General features: G+C 47.6%; 1 protein-coding gene across 1 annotated transcript; it reads right to left on the bottom strand.

Annotated features, from left to right (window-relative positions):
* Window positions 1–12133: 12133 nt before the first annotated feature.
* Window positions 12134–19570, bottom strand: CBLN4 (cerebellin 4 precursor). Its single transcript, XM_027558216.1, has 3 exons — window positions 18709–19570; window positions 15684–15800; window positions 12134–13436 (listed from the first exon to the last, which is right to left on the bottom strand). The coding sequence occupies exons 1-3, from the start codon at window positions 18997–18999 to the stop codon at window positions 13239–13241; spliced, it is 606 nt and encodes a 201-aa protein (XP_027414017.1). The 5' UTR covers window positions 19000–19570; the 3' UTR covers window positions 12134–13238.
* Between the last annotated feature and the right edge of the window lie 1127 nt (window positions 19571–20697).

The raw sequence follows: 20697 nt of genomic DNA, 5'->3' as shown, positions 1-20697 counted from the left end.
CAGAGGCTAAGCATCTGATGAGGAAGACAAACGATCAGGAAGCTCTTTCCCCCCAACACAGCATGAGCCAGATTCTTCCAGAAATTGCACTCGCCTTGGACTATGAGGAAGTCTTTTCAGATGTACCATGGGGAATGTTTTCTGGACGTGGGTTCTCCATGGTGACTAAACCCCTCATGAGGTCAGTTACGGGAGTTCAGACTCAACAGGAAGATGAGATGTGCATGCACGTGGCAGGAAGCATGGTGGCAAGTCTCAAAGCTTAGGAATGGGGCAGGCGAGCAGGAACACAGGCGCTTAGTCACCTGAACCGCGGCCGGGACCGCCTGCACCAGGCTCGCGGCTGCCCAGGTGCTCAAGAGCCAGGGCAGCGGATGAATATTCGAACAAAATACAATGCTCCAGCTTCCCTCCCCCAATTACACTCCAATTAAAAATAAATACAAAGAAAAGAAATCACCTGTCAACTTGCAGGACCTCAGCCACCACCGACTTGAAGCTGTGACCGAGGCGGCTCTCCCCACCCAGTTTATCAGACCTCAGAACTACTGTCCTGACCCGCGGAGGGAGACATTTTCCACCAGCCAGCCCAAATTGGGGGTGGGTGTGGGTCTTAGAGGCAGAAACATAGTGGAGCTATAGGTTTTTGAAGAAGAGTTGTCCTCGAAAACCTACATGTATAAATTCATAGCTAACCTGCTAAGCTTTTCAGGAAGCTGTGCGCTAGTTCACAAGAAGCGGGCTGGCGCTCGTGGAGAACGTTTGCTTCACCTTCCAACTCTAGGGTCACTGGGGACTTTTCACAAACTGGATCGGACCAGACACCTGAGCTCCGAACAGGTGAGCTCTGAAGGGCGCTGAATCATCTGACACTGACCCACGGGCACACAGGCCTCAGGCCCCAACTTCCCATAAGCAGACATTCTTTATTTTGAGGGGACATTTATTTTAAAAACTTATTTTATATTGGATGGAGTATAACAATAACAATGTTGTGACGGTTTCAGGTACACAGCAGAGTGATATACATGTATCCATCCGCCCCCAAATCCCCTACTCAGGCCACCACATAACTCAGAGAAGAGTTTCCTGTGCTATACAGTAGGGCCTTGTTGGCTATCCATTTTAAATACAGCAGTTAAATTCACATTTTGAGGAAAAATAGAGTTTGGAGGAATTGCTGCTACTGTAATACATAATTACAATAATCAGTTTATCATTAAACACTTAAATCTCTTTATAACAAGATATCTAAGCCTCAACAGATGACCTGCTTATTTTAACCAAAATAAAGTTCCAAAAGAAATACAAATCTTTTCTATGTTGTTCCTTAAAACAAACAGCTTAAAATATTTACTTTTCCGGCAAAAAGAAAGTTTAGGAATGTCTCCTCTTTGTGATGACTTTGTTGTTGTTCAGCTGTGTCCAGCTCTTTGCCATCCTATGGACTGCAGCACACCAGGCTTCCGTCCTTTGCTGTCTCCCAGAGTTTGCTCAAATTCTGTCCATGGAGTTGGTGATGCTATCTAGCCATCCCATCCTCTGCCACCCGCTTCTTTTGCCTTCAGTCTTTCCCAGAATTGGGACAAGACATTCTTTAGAAATAAGAAATGACAGAGAGGATTTAGGAAAGGAAGTCTCTCTCTTCTACCACTAACCTGTGAGGCACTTTTCTGCAAAGTAGGCAAAGGAATTTTGTTTTTAAATCTCGCTTTTTTGTTGTTGATATCTATTTTTATTCTCATTTTTTAAAAAAATCAAACAAAAATGTTAAATTGTACTATAGTTGATTTACAGTGTTGTTAGGTTCAGGTATGCAGCCAAGTGATTCCGCTGTACACATACCTGAACCCATTCTTTTTCAGATTCTTAACCCTAACCCTTATAAGCTAACACAAAATTCTGAATATAGTTCCTTGTGCTATACATTCTGCCCTTGTTGGTTTTCTGTTTTATACATAGCATTGTATTATGTTAATTCCAAGCTCCTAATTTATTTCTGCCCATATCTATTTTTAAAGGAAAGGGGATTCTTTTTTAACCAAAGATACTTCCATCAGAAGGTTGTCATAATACACTTGTTAGAATATGACAGTTTACTGTCTTCTGCTAGAAAATTATGGAAATACAAAGTAATTCTATGATGTCTATGACAGATGTGGCACACTCCTGGAATAGTGCAGTGTACAACCCCCACAACTGTACATGGGCAGCCCTGTATCATTCTTCATGATTTTAACGGCACTTGACCTCGAAAGGATACTGTAGTGAAAGCAACGAGGAGGTCACGTACAGCAGGTTGCTGTTTCAAAGCTCTTAGATTGTTGGGCTCAGCAGACACTAAGCCCACACTCTGCTCTTCAGACTGCAGGATTTCCACCCGGAAAGTGAAGCAGCATTCACAAAGAGGTCTGCAACTTGTAGCAATGATGAAAGGCAGATTCAGAATTTACAGTATACAGGTCATGCAGCAGGTGTACAAGAAGGTGTGACTGTTTATTCAGTAGAAAATGGATGTGCCCAAACCCCAAGAGAAGGCTCCTGCCTTATTTTCTAACAAACGTGGCCTTTCTCAGAAAATCATGGATGACTTTTGTGATTCTCCCCAACGTCAACACGTGGCATTGTGCCAATTTCTAGTAGTAAGGGAGGATCTGGTATTTTTTCATTTTTAAAAACCAGTTCAATCAAAGAAAAGGCAATTTTGCAAACTAGGACTTTTTAATGGCTCTAACAGATTCCAGTGGTCATGTGTGGATGTGCGAGTTGGACTGTGAAGAAAGCTGAGCACCAAAGAATTGATGCTTTTGAACTGTGGTGTTGGAGAAGACTCTTGAGAGTCCCTTGGACTGCAAGGAGATCCAACCAGTCCATTTTGAAGGAGATCAGCCCTGGGATTTCTTTGGAAGGAATGATGCTAAAGCTGAAACTCCAGTACTTTGGCCACCTCATGGGAAGAGTTGACTCATTGGAAAAGACTCTGATGCTGGGAGGGATTGGGGGCAGGAGGTGAAGGGGATGACAGAGGATGAGATGGCTGGATGGCATCACTGACTGGATGGACGTGAGTCTGAGTGAACTCCGGGAGCTGGTGATGGACAGGGAGGCCTGATGTGCTGTGATTCATGGGGTCACTAAGAGTTGGACATGACTGAGCAATTGAACTGAACTGAACAGATTCCATAACCTGAAGCTCTAATACTTTCGCCACCTGACACGAAGAGTCAACTCACTGGAAAAGACCCTGGTACTGGGAAAGATTGAGGGCAGGAGGAGAAGGGGGCGACAGAGGATGAGATGTTTGGATGGCATCACCAACTCAATGGACATGAGTTTGAGCAAGCTCCAGGAGATGGTGAAGGACAGGGAGGCCTGGTGTGCTGCAGTTCATGGGTTCGCAAAGAGTCAGACATGACAGAGTGACTGAACAGCAAACGGATCCCATAGTTCCCTTTACGGATGCTCATAAAATACTGTCTCATCTTCTCACAAGTGGGTAAAAGGACAAAGTCCCAGCTCGCCAGAGATGAGCCCCAGTGCTTCTGAAGTTGCTCCTAAAGGCCAAAGCCCCCCAGGGCCTCCGGTTCTGAGGCTGACTCCTTGGGCAGAGGGAGCTGGATGTGACTTCCTTCTAAGTCTGGACACAGTGCCCGTGAGTTACCGAAATGCGGGCTTCTCCTCTCCCCAGAGAGAGGGCACCAGACTATTCCAGCAGCATTTCTCTCCCAATCAAGCTAACGGAGAAACAGAAGGGCAGAACTCAGTGCACGTTCTGACGCCGCCCGTGGTTCAGAAAGTCACGCTGATGTAAAGGGGCTGGGATCTTCACAACAGAATCCTTTGACTTGCAGAGAACTGGCCTCGACACCAGAGAGAGAGGAGAAAAAACACAACACTTGAACAGAAACCAGGATGGATTTCCCTCCTTCCTACTTGTCATGTCAGATAGCAAAGAGATTCTACCATTTGCTTTTTCTTGGGTTTGGGTTGAATTTGTTTTTATCCTTGTGCATTACTTCTTTGACCAAACGCTTCTTATGCCTGGAGTTGATGTTTTTTTTTTTTTTTTTTTTTTACCGTGGCTGGGGTTGGGTGAGAGAAAAAACATGATACCTTTTCACTGCAGTGTTAAAAAAAAATGCTCACACTCAAAGTGAAAGCCAAGCTATTTTTAAATGAAACACTCATGACCGCATGTGTTTCTAAATAGCGAAGGCACTGAGAAGAAAAGAGCCGTACACAACTCACAAAGGAAGCTGGGTCCATTCGCGTAAACTTAGAACAGGATCAAAGCCCCCTGACCCCAGCCCGAGCGCAGAATCAAGCAGGCTGGCTATCGCTGTTGGAAACAGGATAACCGTCCAGTCAGAACCACGGGCTGCTGAGTACAAAATGAGGGAAACTTTGTCGTATCACTCGGCGCCTAAAGGTACCTCCTGACCTGAGGACTTAGTGGAGATGCAGTCCTTAAATTCCGTGGCCAAAGGAAACAGCCCAACACAGGAAAGAGGGCGGCGGCCAAGAGGAGTTACCCCATGTCCAAGGCAGGGGCAGCAGCCGAGAGTACCTGACTGCGATGGCGCAGGAACAGGGAGAGGAGATACCCAGTATCCGAGGTCACGATCGGTGGCCGGGAGGAGCTACCCCACACCCCCACACCGAGGCCAGGGGCGGTGGCCGGGAGGAGCAACCCACACCCGAGGCCAGGGGCAGCGATGAGAGGAGTTACCCCGCGTCCAAGGTCAGGGGCGGCGGTCGGGAGGAGATACCCCACGCCCCTAAGCCCAAGGGCGGCAGCGGGGAGGAGCAACCACACGACCGAGGCCAGGGGCAGTGGACGAGAGGACCAACCCCACGTCCAAGGAGCCGTGGCTGCATGGGCGCAGGAGGGCCTAAAGGAGCTATCCCACATTGAAGGTCAGGAAGGGCGGCGGTGAGGAGATACCCCTCGTCCAAGGTAAGGAGCAATGGCTGCGCTTTGCTGGAGCAGCCGTGAAGAGATACCCCACGCCCAAGGTAAGAGAAACCCAAGTAAGATGGTAGGTGTTGCAAGAGGGCATCAGAGGGCAAACACACTGAAACCATACTCACAGAAAACTAGTCAATCTAATCACACTAGGACCACAGCCTTGTCTAACTCAAAGAAACTAAGCCATGCCCGTGGGGCAACCCAAGGTGGGCGGGTCATGGTGGAGAGATTTGACAGAATGTGGTCCACTGGAGAAGGGAATGGCAAACCACTTCAGTATTCTTGCCTTGAGAACCCCATGAACAGTATGAACAGGCAAAATGATAGGATACTGAAAGAAAAACTCCCCAGGTCAGTAGGTGCCCAATATGCTACTGGAGATCAGTGGAGAAATAACTCCAGAAAGAATGAAGGGATGGAGCCAAAGCAAAAACAATACCCAGCTGTGGATGTGACTGGTGATAGAAGCAAGGTCCGATGCTGTGAAGAGCAATATTGCATAGGAACCTGGAATGTCAGGTCCATGAATCAAGGCAAATTGGAAGTGGTCAAACAAGGGATGGCAAGAGTGAATGTCGACATTCTAGGAATCAGCGAACTGAAATGGACTGGAATGGGTGAATTTAACTCAGATGACCATTATATCTACTACTGTGGGCAGGAATCCCTTAGAAGAAATGGAGTGGCCATCATGGTCAACAAAAGAGTCCGAAATGCAGTACTTGGACGCAATCTCAAAAACCACAGAATGATCTCTGTTTGTTTCCAAGGCAAACCATTCAATATCACAGTAATCCAAGTCTATGCCCCAACCAGTAACGCTGAAGAAGCTGAAGTTGAACGGTTCTATGAAGACCTACAAGACCTTTTAGAACTAACACCCCAAAAAGATGTCCTTTTCATTATAGGGGACTGGAATGCAAAAGTAGGAAGTCAAGAAACACCTGGAGTAACAGGCAAATTTGGCCTTGGAATACAGAATGAAGCAGGGCAAAGACTAATAGAGTTTTGCCAAGAAAATGCACTGGTCATAGCAAACACTCTCTTCCAACAACACAAGAGAAGACTCTACACGTGGACATCACCAGATGGTCAACACCGAAATCAGATTGATTATATTCTTTGCAGCCAAAGATGGAGAAGCTCTATACAGTCAGCAAAAACAAGACCAGGAGCTGACTGTGGCTCAGACCATGAACTCCTTATTGCCAAATTCAGACTTAAATTGAAGAAAGGAGGGAAAACCACTAGGCCATTCAGGTATGACCTAAATCGAATCCCTTATGATTATACAGTGGAAGTGAGAAATAGATTTAAGGGCCTAGATCTGATAGAGTGCCTGATGAACTATGGAATGAAGTTCATAACATTGTACAGGAGACAGGGATCAAGACCATCCCCATGGAAAAGAAATGCAAAAAAGCAAAATGGCTGTCTGGGGAGGCCTTACAAATAGCTGTGAAAAAAGAAGCGAAAAGCAAAGGAGAAAAGGAAAGATATAAACATCTGAATGCAGAGTTCCAAAGAATAGCAAGAAGAGATAAGAAAGCCTTCTTCAGCGATCAATGCAAAGAAATAGAGGAAAACAACAGAATGGGAAAGACTAGGGATCTCTTCAAGAAAATCAGAGATACCAAAGGAACATTTCATGCAAAGATGAGCTCGATAAAGGACAGAAATGGTATGGACCTAACAGAAACAGAAGATATTAAGAAGAGATGGCAAGAATACACAGAACTGTACAAAAAAGATCTTCACGACCCAGATAATCACGATGGTGTGATCACTGACCTAGAGCCAGACATCCTGGAATGTGAAGTCAAGTGGGCCTTAGAAAGCATCACTACGAGCAAAGCTAGTGGAGGTGATAGATTTCCAGTTGAGCTATTCCAAATCCTGAAAGATGATGCTGTGAAAGTGCTGCACTCAATATGCCCGCAAATTTGGAAAACTCAGCAGTGGCCACAGGACTGGAAAAGGTCAGTTTTCATTCCAGTCCCAAAGAAAGGCAATGCCAAAGAATGGTCAAACTACTGCACAATTGCACTCATCTCACACACTGGTAAAGTAATGCTCAAAATTCTCCAAGCCAGGATTCAGCAATACGTGAACCGTGAACTTCCTGATGTTCAAGCTGGTTTTAGAAAAGGCAGAGGAACAGGAGATCAAATTGCCAACATCCACTGGATCATAGAAAAAGCAAGAGCATTCTAGAAAAACATCTATTTCTGCTTTATTGACTATGCCAAAACATTTGACTGTGTGGATCACAAAAAACTGTGGAAAATTCTGAAAGAGATGGGAATACCAGACCACCTGATCTGCCTCTTGAGAAACCTGTATGCAGGTCAGGAAGCAACAGTTAGAACTGGACATGGAAGAACAGACTGGTTCCAAATAGGAAAAGGAGTTCGTCAAGGCTGTATATTGTTGCCCTGTTTATTTAACTTATATGCAGAATACATCATGAGAAATGCTGGACTGGAAGAAACACAAACTGCAATCAAGATTGCCAGGAGAAATATCAATAACGTCAGATATGCAGATGACACCACCCTTATGGCAGAAAGTGAAGAGGAACTAAAAAGCCTCTTGATGAAAGTGAAAGTGGAGAGTGAAGAAGTTGGCTTAAAGCTCAATATTCAGAAAAAGAAGATCATGGCATCTGGTCCTATCACTTCATGGGAAATAGATGGGGAAACAGTGGAAACAGTGTCAGACTTTATTTTTCTGGGCTCCAAAATCACTACAGATGGTGACTACGGCCATGAAATTAAAAGATGCTTACTCCTTGGAAGGAAAGTTATGACCAACCTAGATAGCATGTTCAAAAGCAGAGACATTACTTTAGCAACAAAGGTTCGTCTAGTCAAGGCTATGGTTTTTCCTGTGGTCATGTATGGATGTGAGAGTTGGACTGTGAAGAAGGCTGAGCGCTGAAGAATTGATGCTTTTGAACTGTGGTGTTGGAGAAGACTCTTGAGAGTCCCTTGGACTGCAAGGAGATCCAACCAGTCCATTCTGAAGGAGATCAGCCCTGGGATTTCTTTGGAAGGAATGATGCTAAAGCTGAAACTCCAGTACTTTGGCCACCTTATGCAAAGAGTTGACTCATTGGAAAAGACTCTGATGCTGGGAGGGATTGAGGGCAGGAGGAGAAGGGGACGACATAGGATGAGATGGCTGGATGGTATCACTGACTCGATGGACGTGAGTCTGAGTGAATTCCGGGAGCTGGTGATGGACAGGGAGGCCTGGCGTGCTGCGATTCATGGAGTCACAAACAGTCAGACATGACTGAGCAACTGATCTGATTTGAACACCCTATCCTGGATGATAAAGCCATATCTTTGCCAGGGGATGGCCATTTCCACACACAGACACCAGAACCCGTTTCCAGTTTGATGAGCAGCAGCCTTGCTGAACGCACAGGTCAGTGGACTCCCCCGACTTCCAGAAATGGCGGCAGGCCTGCTCTTGCTTGCATCATTCCCTTCCCTCTGGAAGGCTAGGAAAGAAACCCACTCAACAGATCATTTCAAGCCATGTTTTCCTCTTGTCCCGAAGGAAAAGAAGGAATGCAAAAATAGCGACCACCGGCATTCATCACCCTGCATTTTCTTCCCCTATTGATCGTACTGTGACATCCAAGCTGAAACATGAGACACAACACACGAAAGCAGGAAAAAACAACAACTAGTGCTAAGCAGAGAGACACCGCCCTCAGCTCTCAGGCACGACAGTTGCTTGTCAGAGTCCCTCGTCCCCCCAGGACTAGCAGACCGAAACCCTCGGAGGTTTCCGCAAAAACCCCAGCCCCTGGAAAGTCAGAGGGTCAAAATCTGTGGTCTCAAGGTAACCCCGTGGGAAATGAAGACTTCCTTAGCTCAGTGCCTATGATGATACATTTCCTCCATTAAATACATATCAACAATTGGACCCAAAAATTGTTGAGAAAGCCTTCTGCCCTTGGATGAATTTTAAACGTACTTTCCAGCCTCCTGGAAATTGCTCACATCTTGGATCCTTCTGAATATATTCCCCCATTCTCTCTCTCTCTCTCTCTCTCTCACACACACACACACACACACTTTATTAAGCTGAACAATGTCTTCTGAAGCCAAATGCCAAGTACCCTTAGACACAGGGCCTACAGTCACAGGAGAAGGGTCGCTTCAGCCATAAAGAAAAGCAAGCTGTGCCTACACCTTTATTTCAGGAGGAACGCTGACGAAATGAGGCCTGTCACCGAGGCTTTTCTTTCCCACAAGGCGCCGCCTTCGTGGTGACTCACCTCCGTCTCAGGCCGGGTCTCCCCCCGCTCCTCGAGGTGTGGTCCTCCGGCAGCGCTTCCACGGCCTTCTCGGCACAGCGCGGAGTCCGCACGGCCCAGCCCGCGGCGCTCCGGCTCCGGCCTTCTCGGCACAGTGCGGAGCCTCGGGCTGACTGCGCGCAGGCCTCGTGCTCACTGTCCCGGGCTCCTCGCGTTAGAACAGGGAGGATCGTAAAAGTGCCTGGACTCGAGGGTCACTGCAAAGAAAACACCCGCACCTGATGGGCTGACGCTGTAAGCATCACCTGGGGATCTGGTTCAACTGTCTGAAGCCCGGACGCTGTTCTGCGGCAGGTGGTCTTTGGGTTTTCTGTGAAGATACAACCTCGTAAACTCTACTGTGTCCGTGAACCATGCGGTGGGAGGGGCAGAAGACCTTGTTAAAGATGCAGATGCTGATTCAGCACATCTGGGGAGCCTAAAGCCTCCCTGGGTTTCTAAGACGCCTCCTTGGTAAGGGCACTGTTGGTCCATAGAAATACACTTGTTTTTTAGCTTTTTATTTTGTACTGGGATATAGCTGATTATCAGTATTGTGATAGTTTCACGTGAACAGAGAAGGGACTCAGCCATGCATATACATGTATCCCTTCTCCTCCAAACTGCTCTCCCTCCAGGCTGCTGCATAACACTGAGCAGCATTCCCTGCAGTCTGAAGACAGAGGGTTTAAGCAGTGAAGGCGGCCTGGTAAAGCCTACGACCCTCAGTCAGAAGACAAGGTAGAAACCACACTTTTAGACCTCTCTTGCTCCTGGTGAGGTTTCTAGCTGCGTTTACTGTCTAAGGAGCTCTAAAAAGAGCAGCTGTCACCACTTCTATAAACTCAGTACCTAGCAAAGCATGTAACACATTGTAAGGATAGTTTAAACAATGTTGGTGGAAGATATTTATTCCAAGAATAAAAGCAGTAACTTGCTAAAGAAAAAAAAGACACTCAGCTATCCAGGTATCTAGAAACCAAAAAGAATGGGGAAAACAGCTGTAAATCCAAAAATGGAAAACAAGAAAGAATTAAAACAAAAATTTAACAAGATAACCAGGCTCTAACAGAATCCAAGACCACAAGGAGACCCCAAAAGCATGTGGAATCAAGGAGATCCTATGCACAAGCTCCTTCTTTCCTTCAGTTTCATTTTCTTGGGATTCTATCTTGGGAAAATGCTTGCTACAGAAAACTGCTTGCTTTTGCTGATCAATAGATCAAGGAACAGTCAAATGAGATAAGGAACATCTAGGAAGGGAGTGCACTGGCATTAATGAATACAGACAGGCCAATGTGAACACTGTGCTCAATTACCATTTCTGTGGACTGAGCAATTTCTGAAAAGTATTTTCAAGCCATAGAACATGTAAGGAGCATCTATCTGGCTCCATTTATGGAAATACTCTGACGCCACTGCCTCCTGATTTTCACCTGGCCCACTCAGACTCAATCCTCTTCCTTTTACTCTTCCAATCTTAATACCCTCCCTACTGCCCTGCTTGGCCTGTGTGCCTGCTGCAAGCTAAGTCACTGCAGTGTGTCGGACTCTTTGCGACCCCATGGACTGTAGCCTGCCAGGCTCCTCTGTTCATGGGATTCTCCAGGCAAGAATACTGGAGTGGGTTGCCATGCCCTCCTCCAGGGGATCTTCCCAACCCAGGGATCAAACCCGGGTCTCCTGCATTGCAGGTGGATTCTTAACCATCTGAGCCACCTGAAGCCCTTAGGAATTAAAGTCAAGCTCTTTGCCAGTGTTCTTCTATGTTCAGAAAAATAAGGGCAAGCCCCAAAGCTTGGCCATAAGTCTGTTTATAATAGATACTCTACATCAGTCTACTTTGTTAAGCACCAAACTTTCTCTGTCTTATCTCTTGGAAATTCGCAATACTCTTAAGCCATTTTGCCAAAACAATGACTAATAGCATATTTATTCAAGTACAGTTCACTCTTTTGCAATGTACAGACACAAACCCTGCACACAGAGAGCTGTGGGGAAGGTCACGTGAGACCAGGCACATTCGCAGAGGATGCAGTTTAGATGAAAGCCCCGTGTGCAAGGCTGTTTCCCACGTTACACAGTCACAGAGGAGGGAAGATCTCTGACAGGGTGCCAGCCGGGGGATAAGTTGCCAAGCAAAACATTGCAGGTCCACTGCCAGCATCTCCAGATAGTTCTTCTTGGGAAGAGAATCTTCCTGTGATGAACGGATATTTTGACGTGATAATTAATCACAATTATACTGGGGGGCTGCCTGCATGTTTCCTCCCACAGAATCCTACAAGAGCCCCCCAATGCCACAGACTACAAAAGGGGGCACCCAGATTTGTTTTAATTGACAACCGACCAGGAAATTGAGCCAAATCTCCAGAGGAGACATCTGTCATTATAGTTCCTCCTGAAAAGAAATGGGGCTTGTGCTTGCCCGTTAGTGCTGAGTAAAGGGCAGAACTCTTCCTCAAGTCTTTTGTTTGAAAATATTGATCTTTATTTGCATCACCACTCATTCATTCACTGAGCCCTTCACGATGCTTCAGTGGATCTTTTAAAACTTAACTTCCTAACAGTAAGTTATTCTGAAAGGAGACTTTACTAAGTTCATTGATCCTCTTTTGCCAAGCTCACAACTCCTGAATCTGGACAAATTAAACATGGTAAAGATTTCCTATGCCAGTTGAGGGACATTCTCTAGAAATCCAGAAAGCTTTTCTTCAGCTCCAAGACCAAGAAATGAGAGAAAGGAAGAAAGGACAGGGGTGAGGGAGGGAGGGAGAGAGGGTTGGTAAGAGAAAGGGAATAAATCATGTAAGATCCATATTTCCAAAACTGAAAGGACCAAACGATTCAGCTAACATATATTAATCTTTATTCTGTAACAGAGACATAAATAATTTTATGAATTCCTATGACCTGTACAAAAGACAAAATAAGATATTGTACTAAGTTCAGATATGGAATATTTGGATTTACTATTAGCTGAACAGAGAAATCTAAACAATTTTAGGAGTTAAGGCAAAACCAGATGCTACTTCAAACACAACAGAAGGTTTGAAAAATAGGTATAATTAAAAACGAGGGCATCCCATCTCCAGTTAATAAAGTAGTCATGTCTAAGGAAAAAAAAATCCCTTAGGTTTCTAATAAAGTGGCTATTATCAATCATGTTAATTAAAATGAGCAATAAAGTATAAGATTTCCCATGGAGGAGAGCTGTTTTGCGCAGGTTTGAGGATTGAGCACTGAAGAATTCGGATATGCAACTTTTTCTGTGTTAGATTTATGATCTATTCTTCCTATTAGAAAATATAATTTGGAAAATATGACTCTTTCACATATATAATTAAAATACAACTATGAAGCATTCTTTCTTTTTTTAAGGGAAGTCGTGTGGGTGATCTCATAGAGTAAATTTGCGGGCAAGCCATTACCCTATTTGTTGAGAAGACACAAAGTCAGAAATTACCTTAAGAGAACTGAACAAACTAATCCCAAAGGAATAAAAACAAGTGTAACCGGTATATGGACACAGCACACAATTCTTTGGCAGGATCACACGAATCGTTGATTGAAGTCAGAACTTTACATATAGAGTTCTCTAATTCTCAGACCCGGTTGTCGGTCTTTGAAAACTAAATAAATAAAATGCCACATCTGCAACAAATTCAGTGATTTCAGGAAATTAAATTCAGAATAAACCTTGCAGACAGCTTTGAATTGTTACACTTAAGCATAGATGGGTATCAACTGTTGAGTCCCAATCCGAGTACACTGAAATGCACACAAAAATCATCTGTGGAGTTCGATGCTGGTTCAGACAGCTTAGCATCCTTACAGAGAACACATATTCGCCCACAAGAAACCCGTGAAGACATCAATCCGGTGAAGCGGAAGTGATCCTCAGGAAGTCAGGGCGGGCCGCCCCTCCCCAGACGAGCATCACGGAGACCTCGGATCCTATAGGGGGAACACCAGGAAGCCAGAGAACGTGGAGTACTGCCAGCCTCCGACCAAGTTACCTTTCTCCAGTTTTAGGTAAACCTTATCCTCCTTATCCAGGTAGAGCAGGACCCCGTTCGTGGCGGCCTCGCGTGTCACGTCTTTATCCCCAGCGAAGGCAGATATGACTGGTTTTCCGTTTAACATCAGGTTAACCTATAAGGAACAAAACAAAACAAGACACCGAAGAGCTCTCTCTAAAGTCAAATGAATGAATGAAACAGAAACAGATTCACGATTATAGAGAACCAACTGGGGTTACCAATGAGGGGAGGGAAGGGGAAGGGAAGACAGGGGGAGGGGATTAGGAGGTAACACTGACCACGTAGCAAATGAATAGGCTCCAAGGATATATGTGTACAGCACAGGGAGACACAGCCATTATTTTATAATCACTTTAAATGGACTGTAATCTACAAAAATATTGAATTGCTATGTTGTTCACCTGAAACTAACAATATTGCGAATCAACTATTCTGCAATACAAAGAAAGAAACAAGGAAAAGAAGGGAGGGGGGAGTGGGAGAGAAGGAAGGAAGAAAGAAAGCATCTTTCTACAAAACATCTACAAGGGTCAAGGGTTGGGGGGCGGGAATAATGTCTAATATGATCATCCTGGTAAAGTATCTGATGTCCAGTAAATACATCCCTTTCCTTTCAAATTAGCTAACTGGGGTGGCTAGGCTTAGTATGATCTTACTGAGCTGATCTTTTTAACTTGAAAAAAAAATTAATTTCTCCCACAAAAATTTCCTTAAATACTCACAGAAGATCACCATCCATGGAGAAAAATCCAGCCATGTGAAGTCTGACTCCCCTTCAGGACATAAGTTAGGCCTACTACTTTATTTATCTCCCATATGCAACAGCACGTTTTCAGTTAGGCCACATGCCTGTGGCTTCCCAATACATTAGTAAAAATAACCCCATGCCCTTTGCTCAGAGAAACTCAGGGACCGCAAGGCTCTACTAATATCTCTGCAGGTTTACTGTACAGCTGAGACATGCATATGCTAAATAAACATCAGCTGAAATTGTAGAATATGACTGTCCACTGTGATTTCTTCTAGTGTTTTCCCTGATAAGAAATGTGCATTAAAAATAATTATCACTACTACCACTAAATGTTTTAATGATGGATAATTAGCAACAAATTTATTACCTTCCCTCCACAGTAAAATTTTGATTATACTGTGTCAAATATTACCTAAGTTTCTAAATATTGGCGTTTGGGAAAAGCTTTTCCATGGGACTAAATTTGTTTACTAGATATTCATTCCTTTTATGTCAAAAATTAATACTGAATAAATTAAGTATGAGGCTGATCAATTTATCCATTCACTAAGATATGTAAAAGTGGTAGATGTGTAATCTAACATTCATCTGGACACAATGTGACTCAGTGGTAAAGAATCTGCCTGCAATGCAGGAGACTTGGGTTCGATCCCTGGGTCAGGAAGATCCCCTGGAGAAGGAAATGGCAACCCGCTCCAGTATTCTTGCCTGGAGAATCCCATGGACAGAGGAGCCTGGTGGACTAAAGTCCATGGGGTCACAAGAGTTCATACATAACTTAGCAACTAAACCACCACCACCAATATACAATACATACAGTGAACAGATGATGAAAAAAGTATCCTAGAATTCCATAGGCATGCACTGGTATTACTGAGTGTCCGCATATTTGAATATTATAGGAATTAGCTCCATCATTGTCCTTGAGTGTGAGTTTAAGCCTGTTCCTTAGAAAGCACAGCACAAAATATATTAACTGTGGAACTGCATTTGGTAAGAATTCACTAATTTCAGAGTAACTAAGGATAAACTACTTAGAAGATAAGCGTAGCATATCCTTTCTTTAAAAGTATATTGAATAATTGTTCCTTCAGCAATTTATTCTTGGTCTTAGTTGTTAACTGCAGTTCATAATTTTTAACAATGACAGCAAATTTGTTTTATTTATTTAGTAGGTACTTGTAAAACTCTGATAGTCTTACTATTTGTTGTTGTTGTTGTTAAAAATTCGGGTAATTTTTGCACATGCATTAAAAGCAGCCAAGGTCTTATAAAGAGATTTGTGCCACTGAATTTTTACTATTTCCTTCCTTCCTTCCTATTTTCTTTCTTAACAGAAAAAAGTAGCTTTAAAAACTATGCTTTTTAAGTGACTGGTTGTTATTAAGGTAATAAGTTTAATTGTGTATTTTTCTATATGCTTGTCACATATTTTTCTATATGCTTCTATGCTTCATAGAAAGCGTTATTGGAGATGACATGTTTTAAAAATAAACTACTATGAAGATGGCTATTTTTACAATGAAAACACATAAACACTTAAATACATGGCCCACCACAGATAAACACTGTCATTCCGGGGTAGAGAGAGCAGGTCAGAAGACATACCTGTATCGTTTGGCTCTGGTACACTTTAATTACGTGAAAGCTGAAACTGTAAATTCCTTTTCTGGGTGCTACAAAGACAGACTCCAGGGTGAAAAAATTACCCACGTTTACTAGAATCTACAAATAAAAAGGATAAACACAGTCAACTATTACAATACTCTCTGGAAGTAAAGTCAGTGTTCTTCCTTCCCTTTTCTTTTCCTTCCTATGTTCTTTCTTAACAAAGAAACCTAGCTTTAAAAAACCACAGAAAATAAAACATGGAGTTCTATTCCCTTTTTCTTTAGTGACTTGAAAAACGGATTTGTATGTTGGAAGGTTCTTCATCTTTTTAATGTTAGACTAAAAAAATAAAGTCAGAGCTTTGTATTCATGCCTCGATTTCCAGCAAGGCCGGCTGGCTCTGAACATGTGGGGCTTATAAACACTGGCTCTACCTTCAGAGTCAGAAAAAGGCATCAGCCCCACGTCTACACACCCACCCTCTGGAGCCTTGCATGCCCAGAGGTGGCGTTCCGGGCCAGCCAATCGCGTCCGTGGCTCTCTGCAGGCCCTCCTGGACAGAGGTATGGACGCTCCCTCCACTGGGCAGCATGATCCATGACACCGAACAGTTGGTGCCCGAGTAAGGCGAACGCCTGGCCCTCCTCTGAGCCCCCGCCAAGCCTCAGCTCAGATCCACAGCCATGCGTTCCCTTCCTATGCCACCCAGGTCTTAACTATAAATATTTTGGCCATGACTCAGCCTTTGCAGGCTGCCAAGGAATAGAGACTGTGAAACAGGTGGCATCTCTGCCCCCGCCCCCCCCCCCCCACCGGTGTTAGTCAGTGTCCGTCCCCTCAACAGTTGCTGCCGTTTGTTTAAAAGTTCAAGGGACAAAAAGGAAGAGAAACAAAGTGCTCGTTCCCAAGAAAACAACAGTGCATTCTGTATTCCGAGATGTTCAGCTTAGTTCTACTGATTATGAAATTAGCTCTGCATTTCAATAGATGACCTCTTAAACTAAATGCCACATGTGACAAAGAGAGAGAGAATGTGTGTGTGTGTGTGTGTGCATATTGAGGATGGGGATAGCAGGCAGGATATAACTAAGGTTTCTTCCATTTCTCTCCAAGAAATAAATCTAGAAGCGGCATTCAGAAAAACCAGATGTCCTTACAAAAGTACATTTCCCCCATATCAATGGCAATCTGCTACTATTTCTTTTAAACACTACATTCAGGCTAATATAAGCCCTTTGCATAATTCCCTAGACATACTATTACCTGTGAGCAACGCATCGGAATATAGTGCCGGTCAGGTAGATGTACCAGGCTCAACCCCCAACTTAAAATGCGTCTGTGTGTATCATTTTATTCTGAGATTACTCCTTTTTCCAAGTAAACATCAGATTTCTTCCTCTGACCCTATGATCGATGGTCTTTCAGCAACAAATCACCAGCTATGCAATACTTCCCAACAGAGGTTTTACAAAGATTTGTTTAAGCACATTTAAAATAATTTGAGGTACTTAGCAGGGACTCCCTGAATCAGACACAAGTAGCATAATTCATTAGCAATAATGGAGCTAGCTGATTAGTGTTGACTACACATAAGGCTGAATGTTGACTGTACATTGTAATTAGAGCACCCAGACACCTCGAGATTTATTACCAAATGTGTCTTATTGTCTCTAAGATGCAGGAGCACCCAGAACAGGAGAGCAAACTCTTCTCCTCTTCTAAATGACAGAAAGGTCACTGAACACAATGCACTGTACAGAGGACAGTGCAGTGTCCACAGTATTTAATTAATGCACTGAAACACAGACCAGGGGTCGTGCTAGACTTTATTTCCATCAAGATGAAAAATATGCACTAAAACCCAAAGGGGTTGCTTAATTCTTTTAAAATGATGGCTATTCGATAGGAAGCCCCAGAGAGGCATTCTCTGTCTTTGACCAGCTGGAGAGTACATTACTTAGTAACAATTAAGTAAGGAAGAGAAATGTCACCTCATCGCTCCCCGGGCACATCCCACAGCACCACTTAACCCGTGTTCGTGCCCATGTGGCATGCCACTGTGAACCACACACACGACTTTGGAATTTAAAAGACTCCGGGTGCAGCAGAGGTTGAAATGATCAGCCTGGAGTCTGTTTTCAGTTTTAAGACTCCTTCCTCAGCTGATATCCTGGAGTTTCTCAGCGCTAGACCCACGAGCTCCGATCGCTAAGATGAAGCTCCAGTGGCCATCAGTCGCTCCCAGTCCCCTGTCCTCAGCCCCCAGCCCTCTCTCCCCACTGCTTCGCGGGTCTCTGAAAAGGGCAGGAGCTAGGGACGGAGAAAGGCTTCCCAGCGCTTCCCTACAGGAGCTCAGCGCCTCTACCCATTGCTTCTCTCCTCCTCTCAACTTTTCCAAGTAGCGGAGGAGGGCTTTCTGCTGCAGCCGCGCTTGGCACCGAACAGGGAGCGAGATCCGACCGGGGCCCCCGCTGCCGCCTCCGCAGCCTCCTGCGGGGTCTGTGCAGAGTGTGGACCCCTCCCAGCCCACCCCGCCCAGGGCTCCCTCTAGGGAGAAGCTTCTCCATCCGGGAGGAACACATCATCTGTTCTGCCCTGGAAAGAGTCCCCTGCTTGCCGGAGGACGGCCTCCGCGGCCCCGGCAGAAGAGTGGAGGCCGGGCGCCAGGCTCGAGCAGAGAGACGGCGAGGTGCAGGGACCAGGACCCGCCGGTTCCAGCAGACCTGTTGCTATTCAACGTGTCTCGAGTTCTCCCTGAGGCTCTGAGCTGCCAGCCCCTCTCCCATCGCCCCAGCAGCTCTCCGGAGGCCAGGAGGGAGTGGGGGCGGGCTGGGGCGGGGGAGACCTCAGAAGTTTCAGATCCCGACGCGCGGAGACGCCAGCGCCAACCCGGTGCTGACCCGGCTCCCTGCACCGCAATCAGAGCGGCTCAGCCCGAGCAGACGACCCGGGGCTCAGCCGCCTGCACGTCGCCCCTCCCGCCGCCCGAGCCTTGGCCTCCCGCGTCCCCCGGGGCTCTGACCTGGTCGAAGTAAATGATGCGCGTCTTGTTGCTCATCTCGGACGGCTCGTGGTTGGTGCTGCGCACAGCCGAGAAGGCGACCTTGGAGTTGGCTGCCCGGACCGAGATCCCCAGGGGCGAGGAGGAGGAGCCCTTGGAGTCCGTGGCCGGGTTCGAGTCGCACACCACGAGGCACTTGCCCTCCAGCACGATGGGCTCTGTGTCATTCTGCGCCCAGACGCGCAGCCCCGGCAGGGCGAGGGCTAGCAGCAGGGCCGGCAGCGCGGCCGGCGCCCGGCGCCGGGGGCCCATGGCGAGCGAGGCTGGGGGCCGCCGCAGCTGGCCGGCGCTCCCGCGTGCCCGCGTGGTCTCCTCCCCGGGACCCCGGTGCTGGGGACGGTGCGGGTGGCTAGATGCACCACGCGGCGGGGCCGGCGGCGGCGCGCACACCTCCGGCAGCTCCGTGGTTTGAAGTCAGAGTTCCCCCTCGCGCTGTCTCGCTGGCTCTGCTACCTTCGTCCTTTAAGGAGCTCATGCAGAACCCCCTCCCCCGCCCTCCTCCGCCTGAGATCAGCCCTGCCTGGGACCCCCGCACCCACCCTTGTTCCTAGACATCTAAGTCGCCGAACCCTCCCGTTCACCCCTCAAAGAGGAAAATGATCAGAAATCCTCACCCCAAACCAAGCTTCCCCAGGAGAAGCGAGCAGCAGGAAAAACCCAGGGGGCTCGGAGAAGCCCCGGGATGCTGGGGGCCGGTCGGGGCCAGGGTCGTCCCGGCTCGTCTCCAGCTGGCGGCGGGGACGGATTACAGAAGCCGAAGGTGTTTCCCGGAGCGGGAAGAACGCGCGGCTGTGTTCATGGCCAGGTCTCTAGCGACTCTCGATTTCGCTTGGTCAAAAATTCCCCAGAGCTTGGCGTCTCTCGGAAGGCGGCAGGGCGGCAGCGGCTAGCCGGGTCCCCAGCACGGAGGCAAAAATCCGCGGGATCCGCCGCACGGCGCCGGGCAGCTGGCCCCGGAGCCCTAGCCCGCCGCCGCCGCGCGCCGCGAGCCCCCGCGCACAACTTTCCGTGTCCTCGCGCAGCCGGGGGGCGCGTGGCGGGCACACGCGCGCTATTTATAGGAGCGCACGCCGGCTGGGCTTGGCTCGCTGCTCAGCCCGCCGACCCCCCGGGAAGGGAAAGGCGGCCCGGGACCCTCGCTGAGCAGCTCCCGCCTGGCCTGGAACAGACCTCCGGCACGCGAGGCGCACGGCTCTGCTGGCCGCCGAGGTCTGAGGCCCCCCAGCCCCGGGGGCGCGCGGCACCCAGACTGCGAGGGGCGGGCGCCCAGCGCCCCGCGCCGGCCCGGCTTCCGCGCCGGCTCGCCCCGTGCTCGGTGCGGGCTGGCAGAGGGGGCCGAGGCGGCCCGGGACTCCGCCGCCCAGAGGAGCGCGGCGCTACCAGCCCCGCCCGCGGAGCGAAGGGCGGCAGCGGCCTCGCGCGGCGCGCGGCTGGGGACCCAGGGGCCCGCGCCACGGGCCTGACCGCGCCCAGCGCAGCGCGGGCGTCGGCAAGCCCGAGGGCCCGGAGACCTCCGGAGAGCCTTGGGGTGAGCCGGAGCCGCTGGGAGCAGGCGCCCAAGGCCTCCTGCTCTGGGAAGGGGAGCCTCACACGCCTCTGGGTGCGCCTTCCCCCCACACCGCCAGTCCACCCCAGGCAAGGCCAGGAGAGAAAGGGAGTTAACGACAATCAGTCCTCCGGAGCCTTAGCCCTCCAGCAGCCAACCCCTCCGGAGAACACTGCACTCCCCGCCCCGTGCTGCCCTCGACCTGTGCCTGCTCAGTGCCATCTTGGGCTCTGATTGGCACGGTTTAGCGGCCTCCTCTGCAGCCTCCGGTGGGAGGGAAAGGCTTGTCTGGTGACCCGCTGCGTGAACTTGACCAAGTTACTCACCTTTCTGAGACGGAGGGGCTCCACTAATCAAGGCCTCATGGGCCCTGCACTTCTGTGATGCTTTGGGGTCACCACTCC

The sequence above is a fragment of the Bos indicus x Bos taurus genome, chromosome 13 (genome assembly GCF_003369695.1).
Source record: "Bos indicus x Bos taurus breed Angus x Brahman F1 hybrid chromosome 13, Bos_hybrid_MaternalHap_v2.0, whole genome shotgun sequence".
In the NCBI taxonomy this organism is placed as follows: domain Eukaryota; kingdom Metazoa; phylum Chordata; class Mammalia; order Artiodactyla; family Bovidae; genus Bos; species Bos indicus x Bos taurus.
Note: the sequence above shows the minus strand (reverse complement) of the source record. Positions and strands in the feature narration are given on the sequence as shown.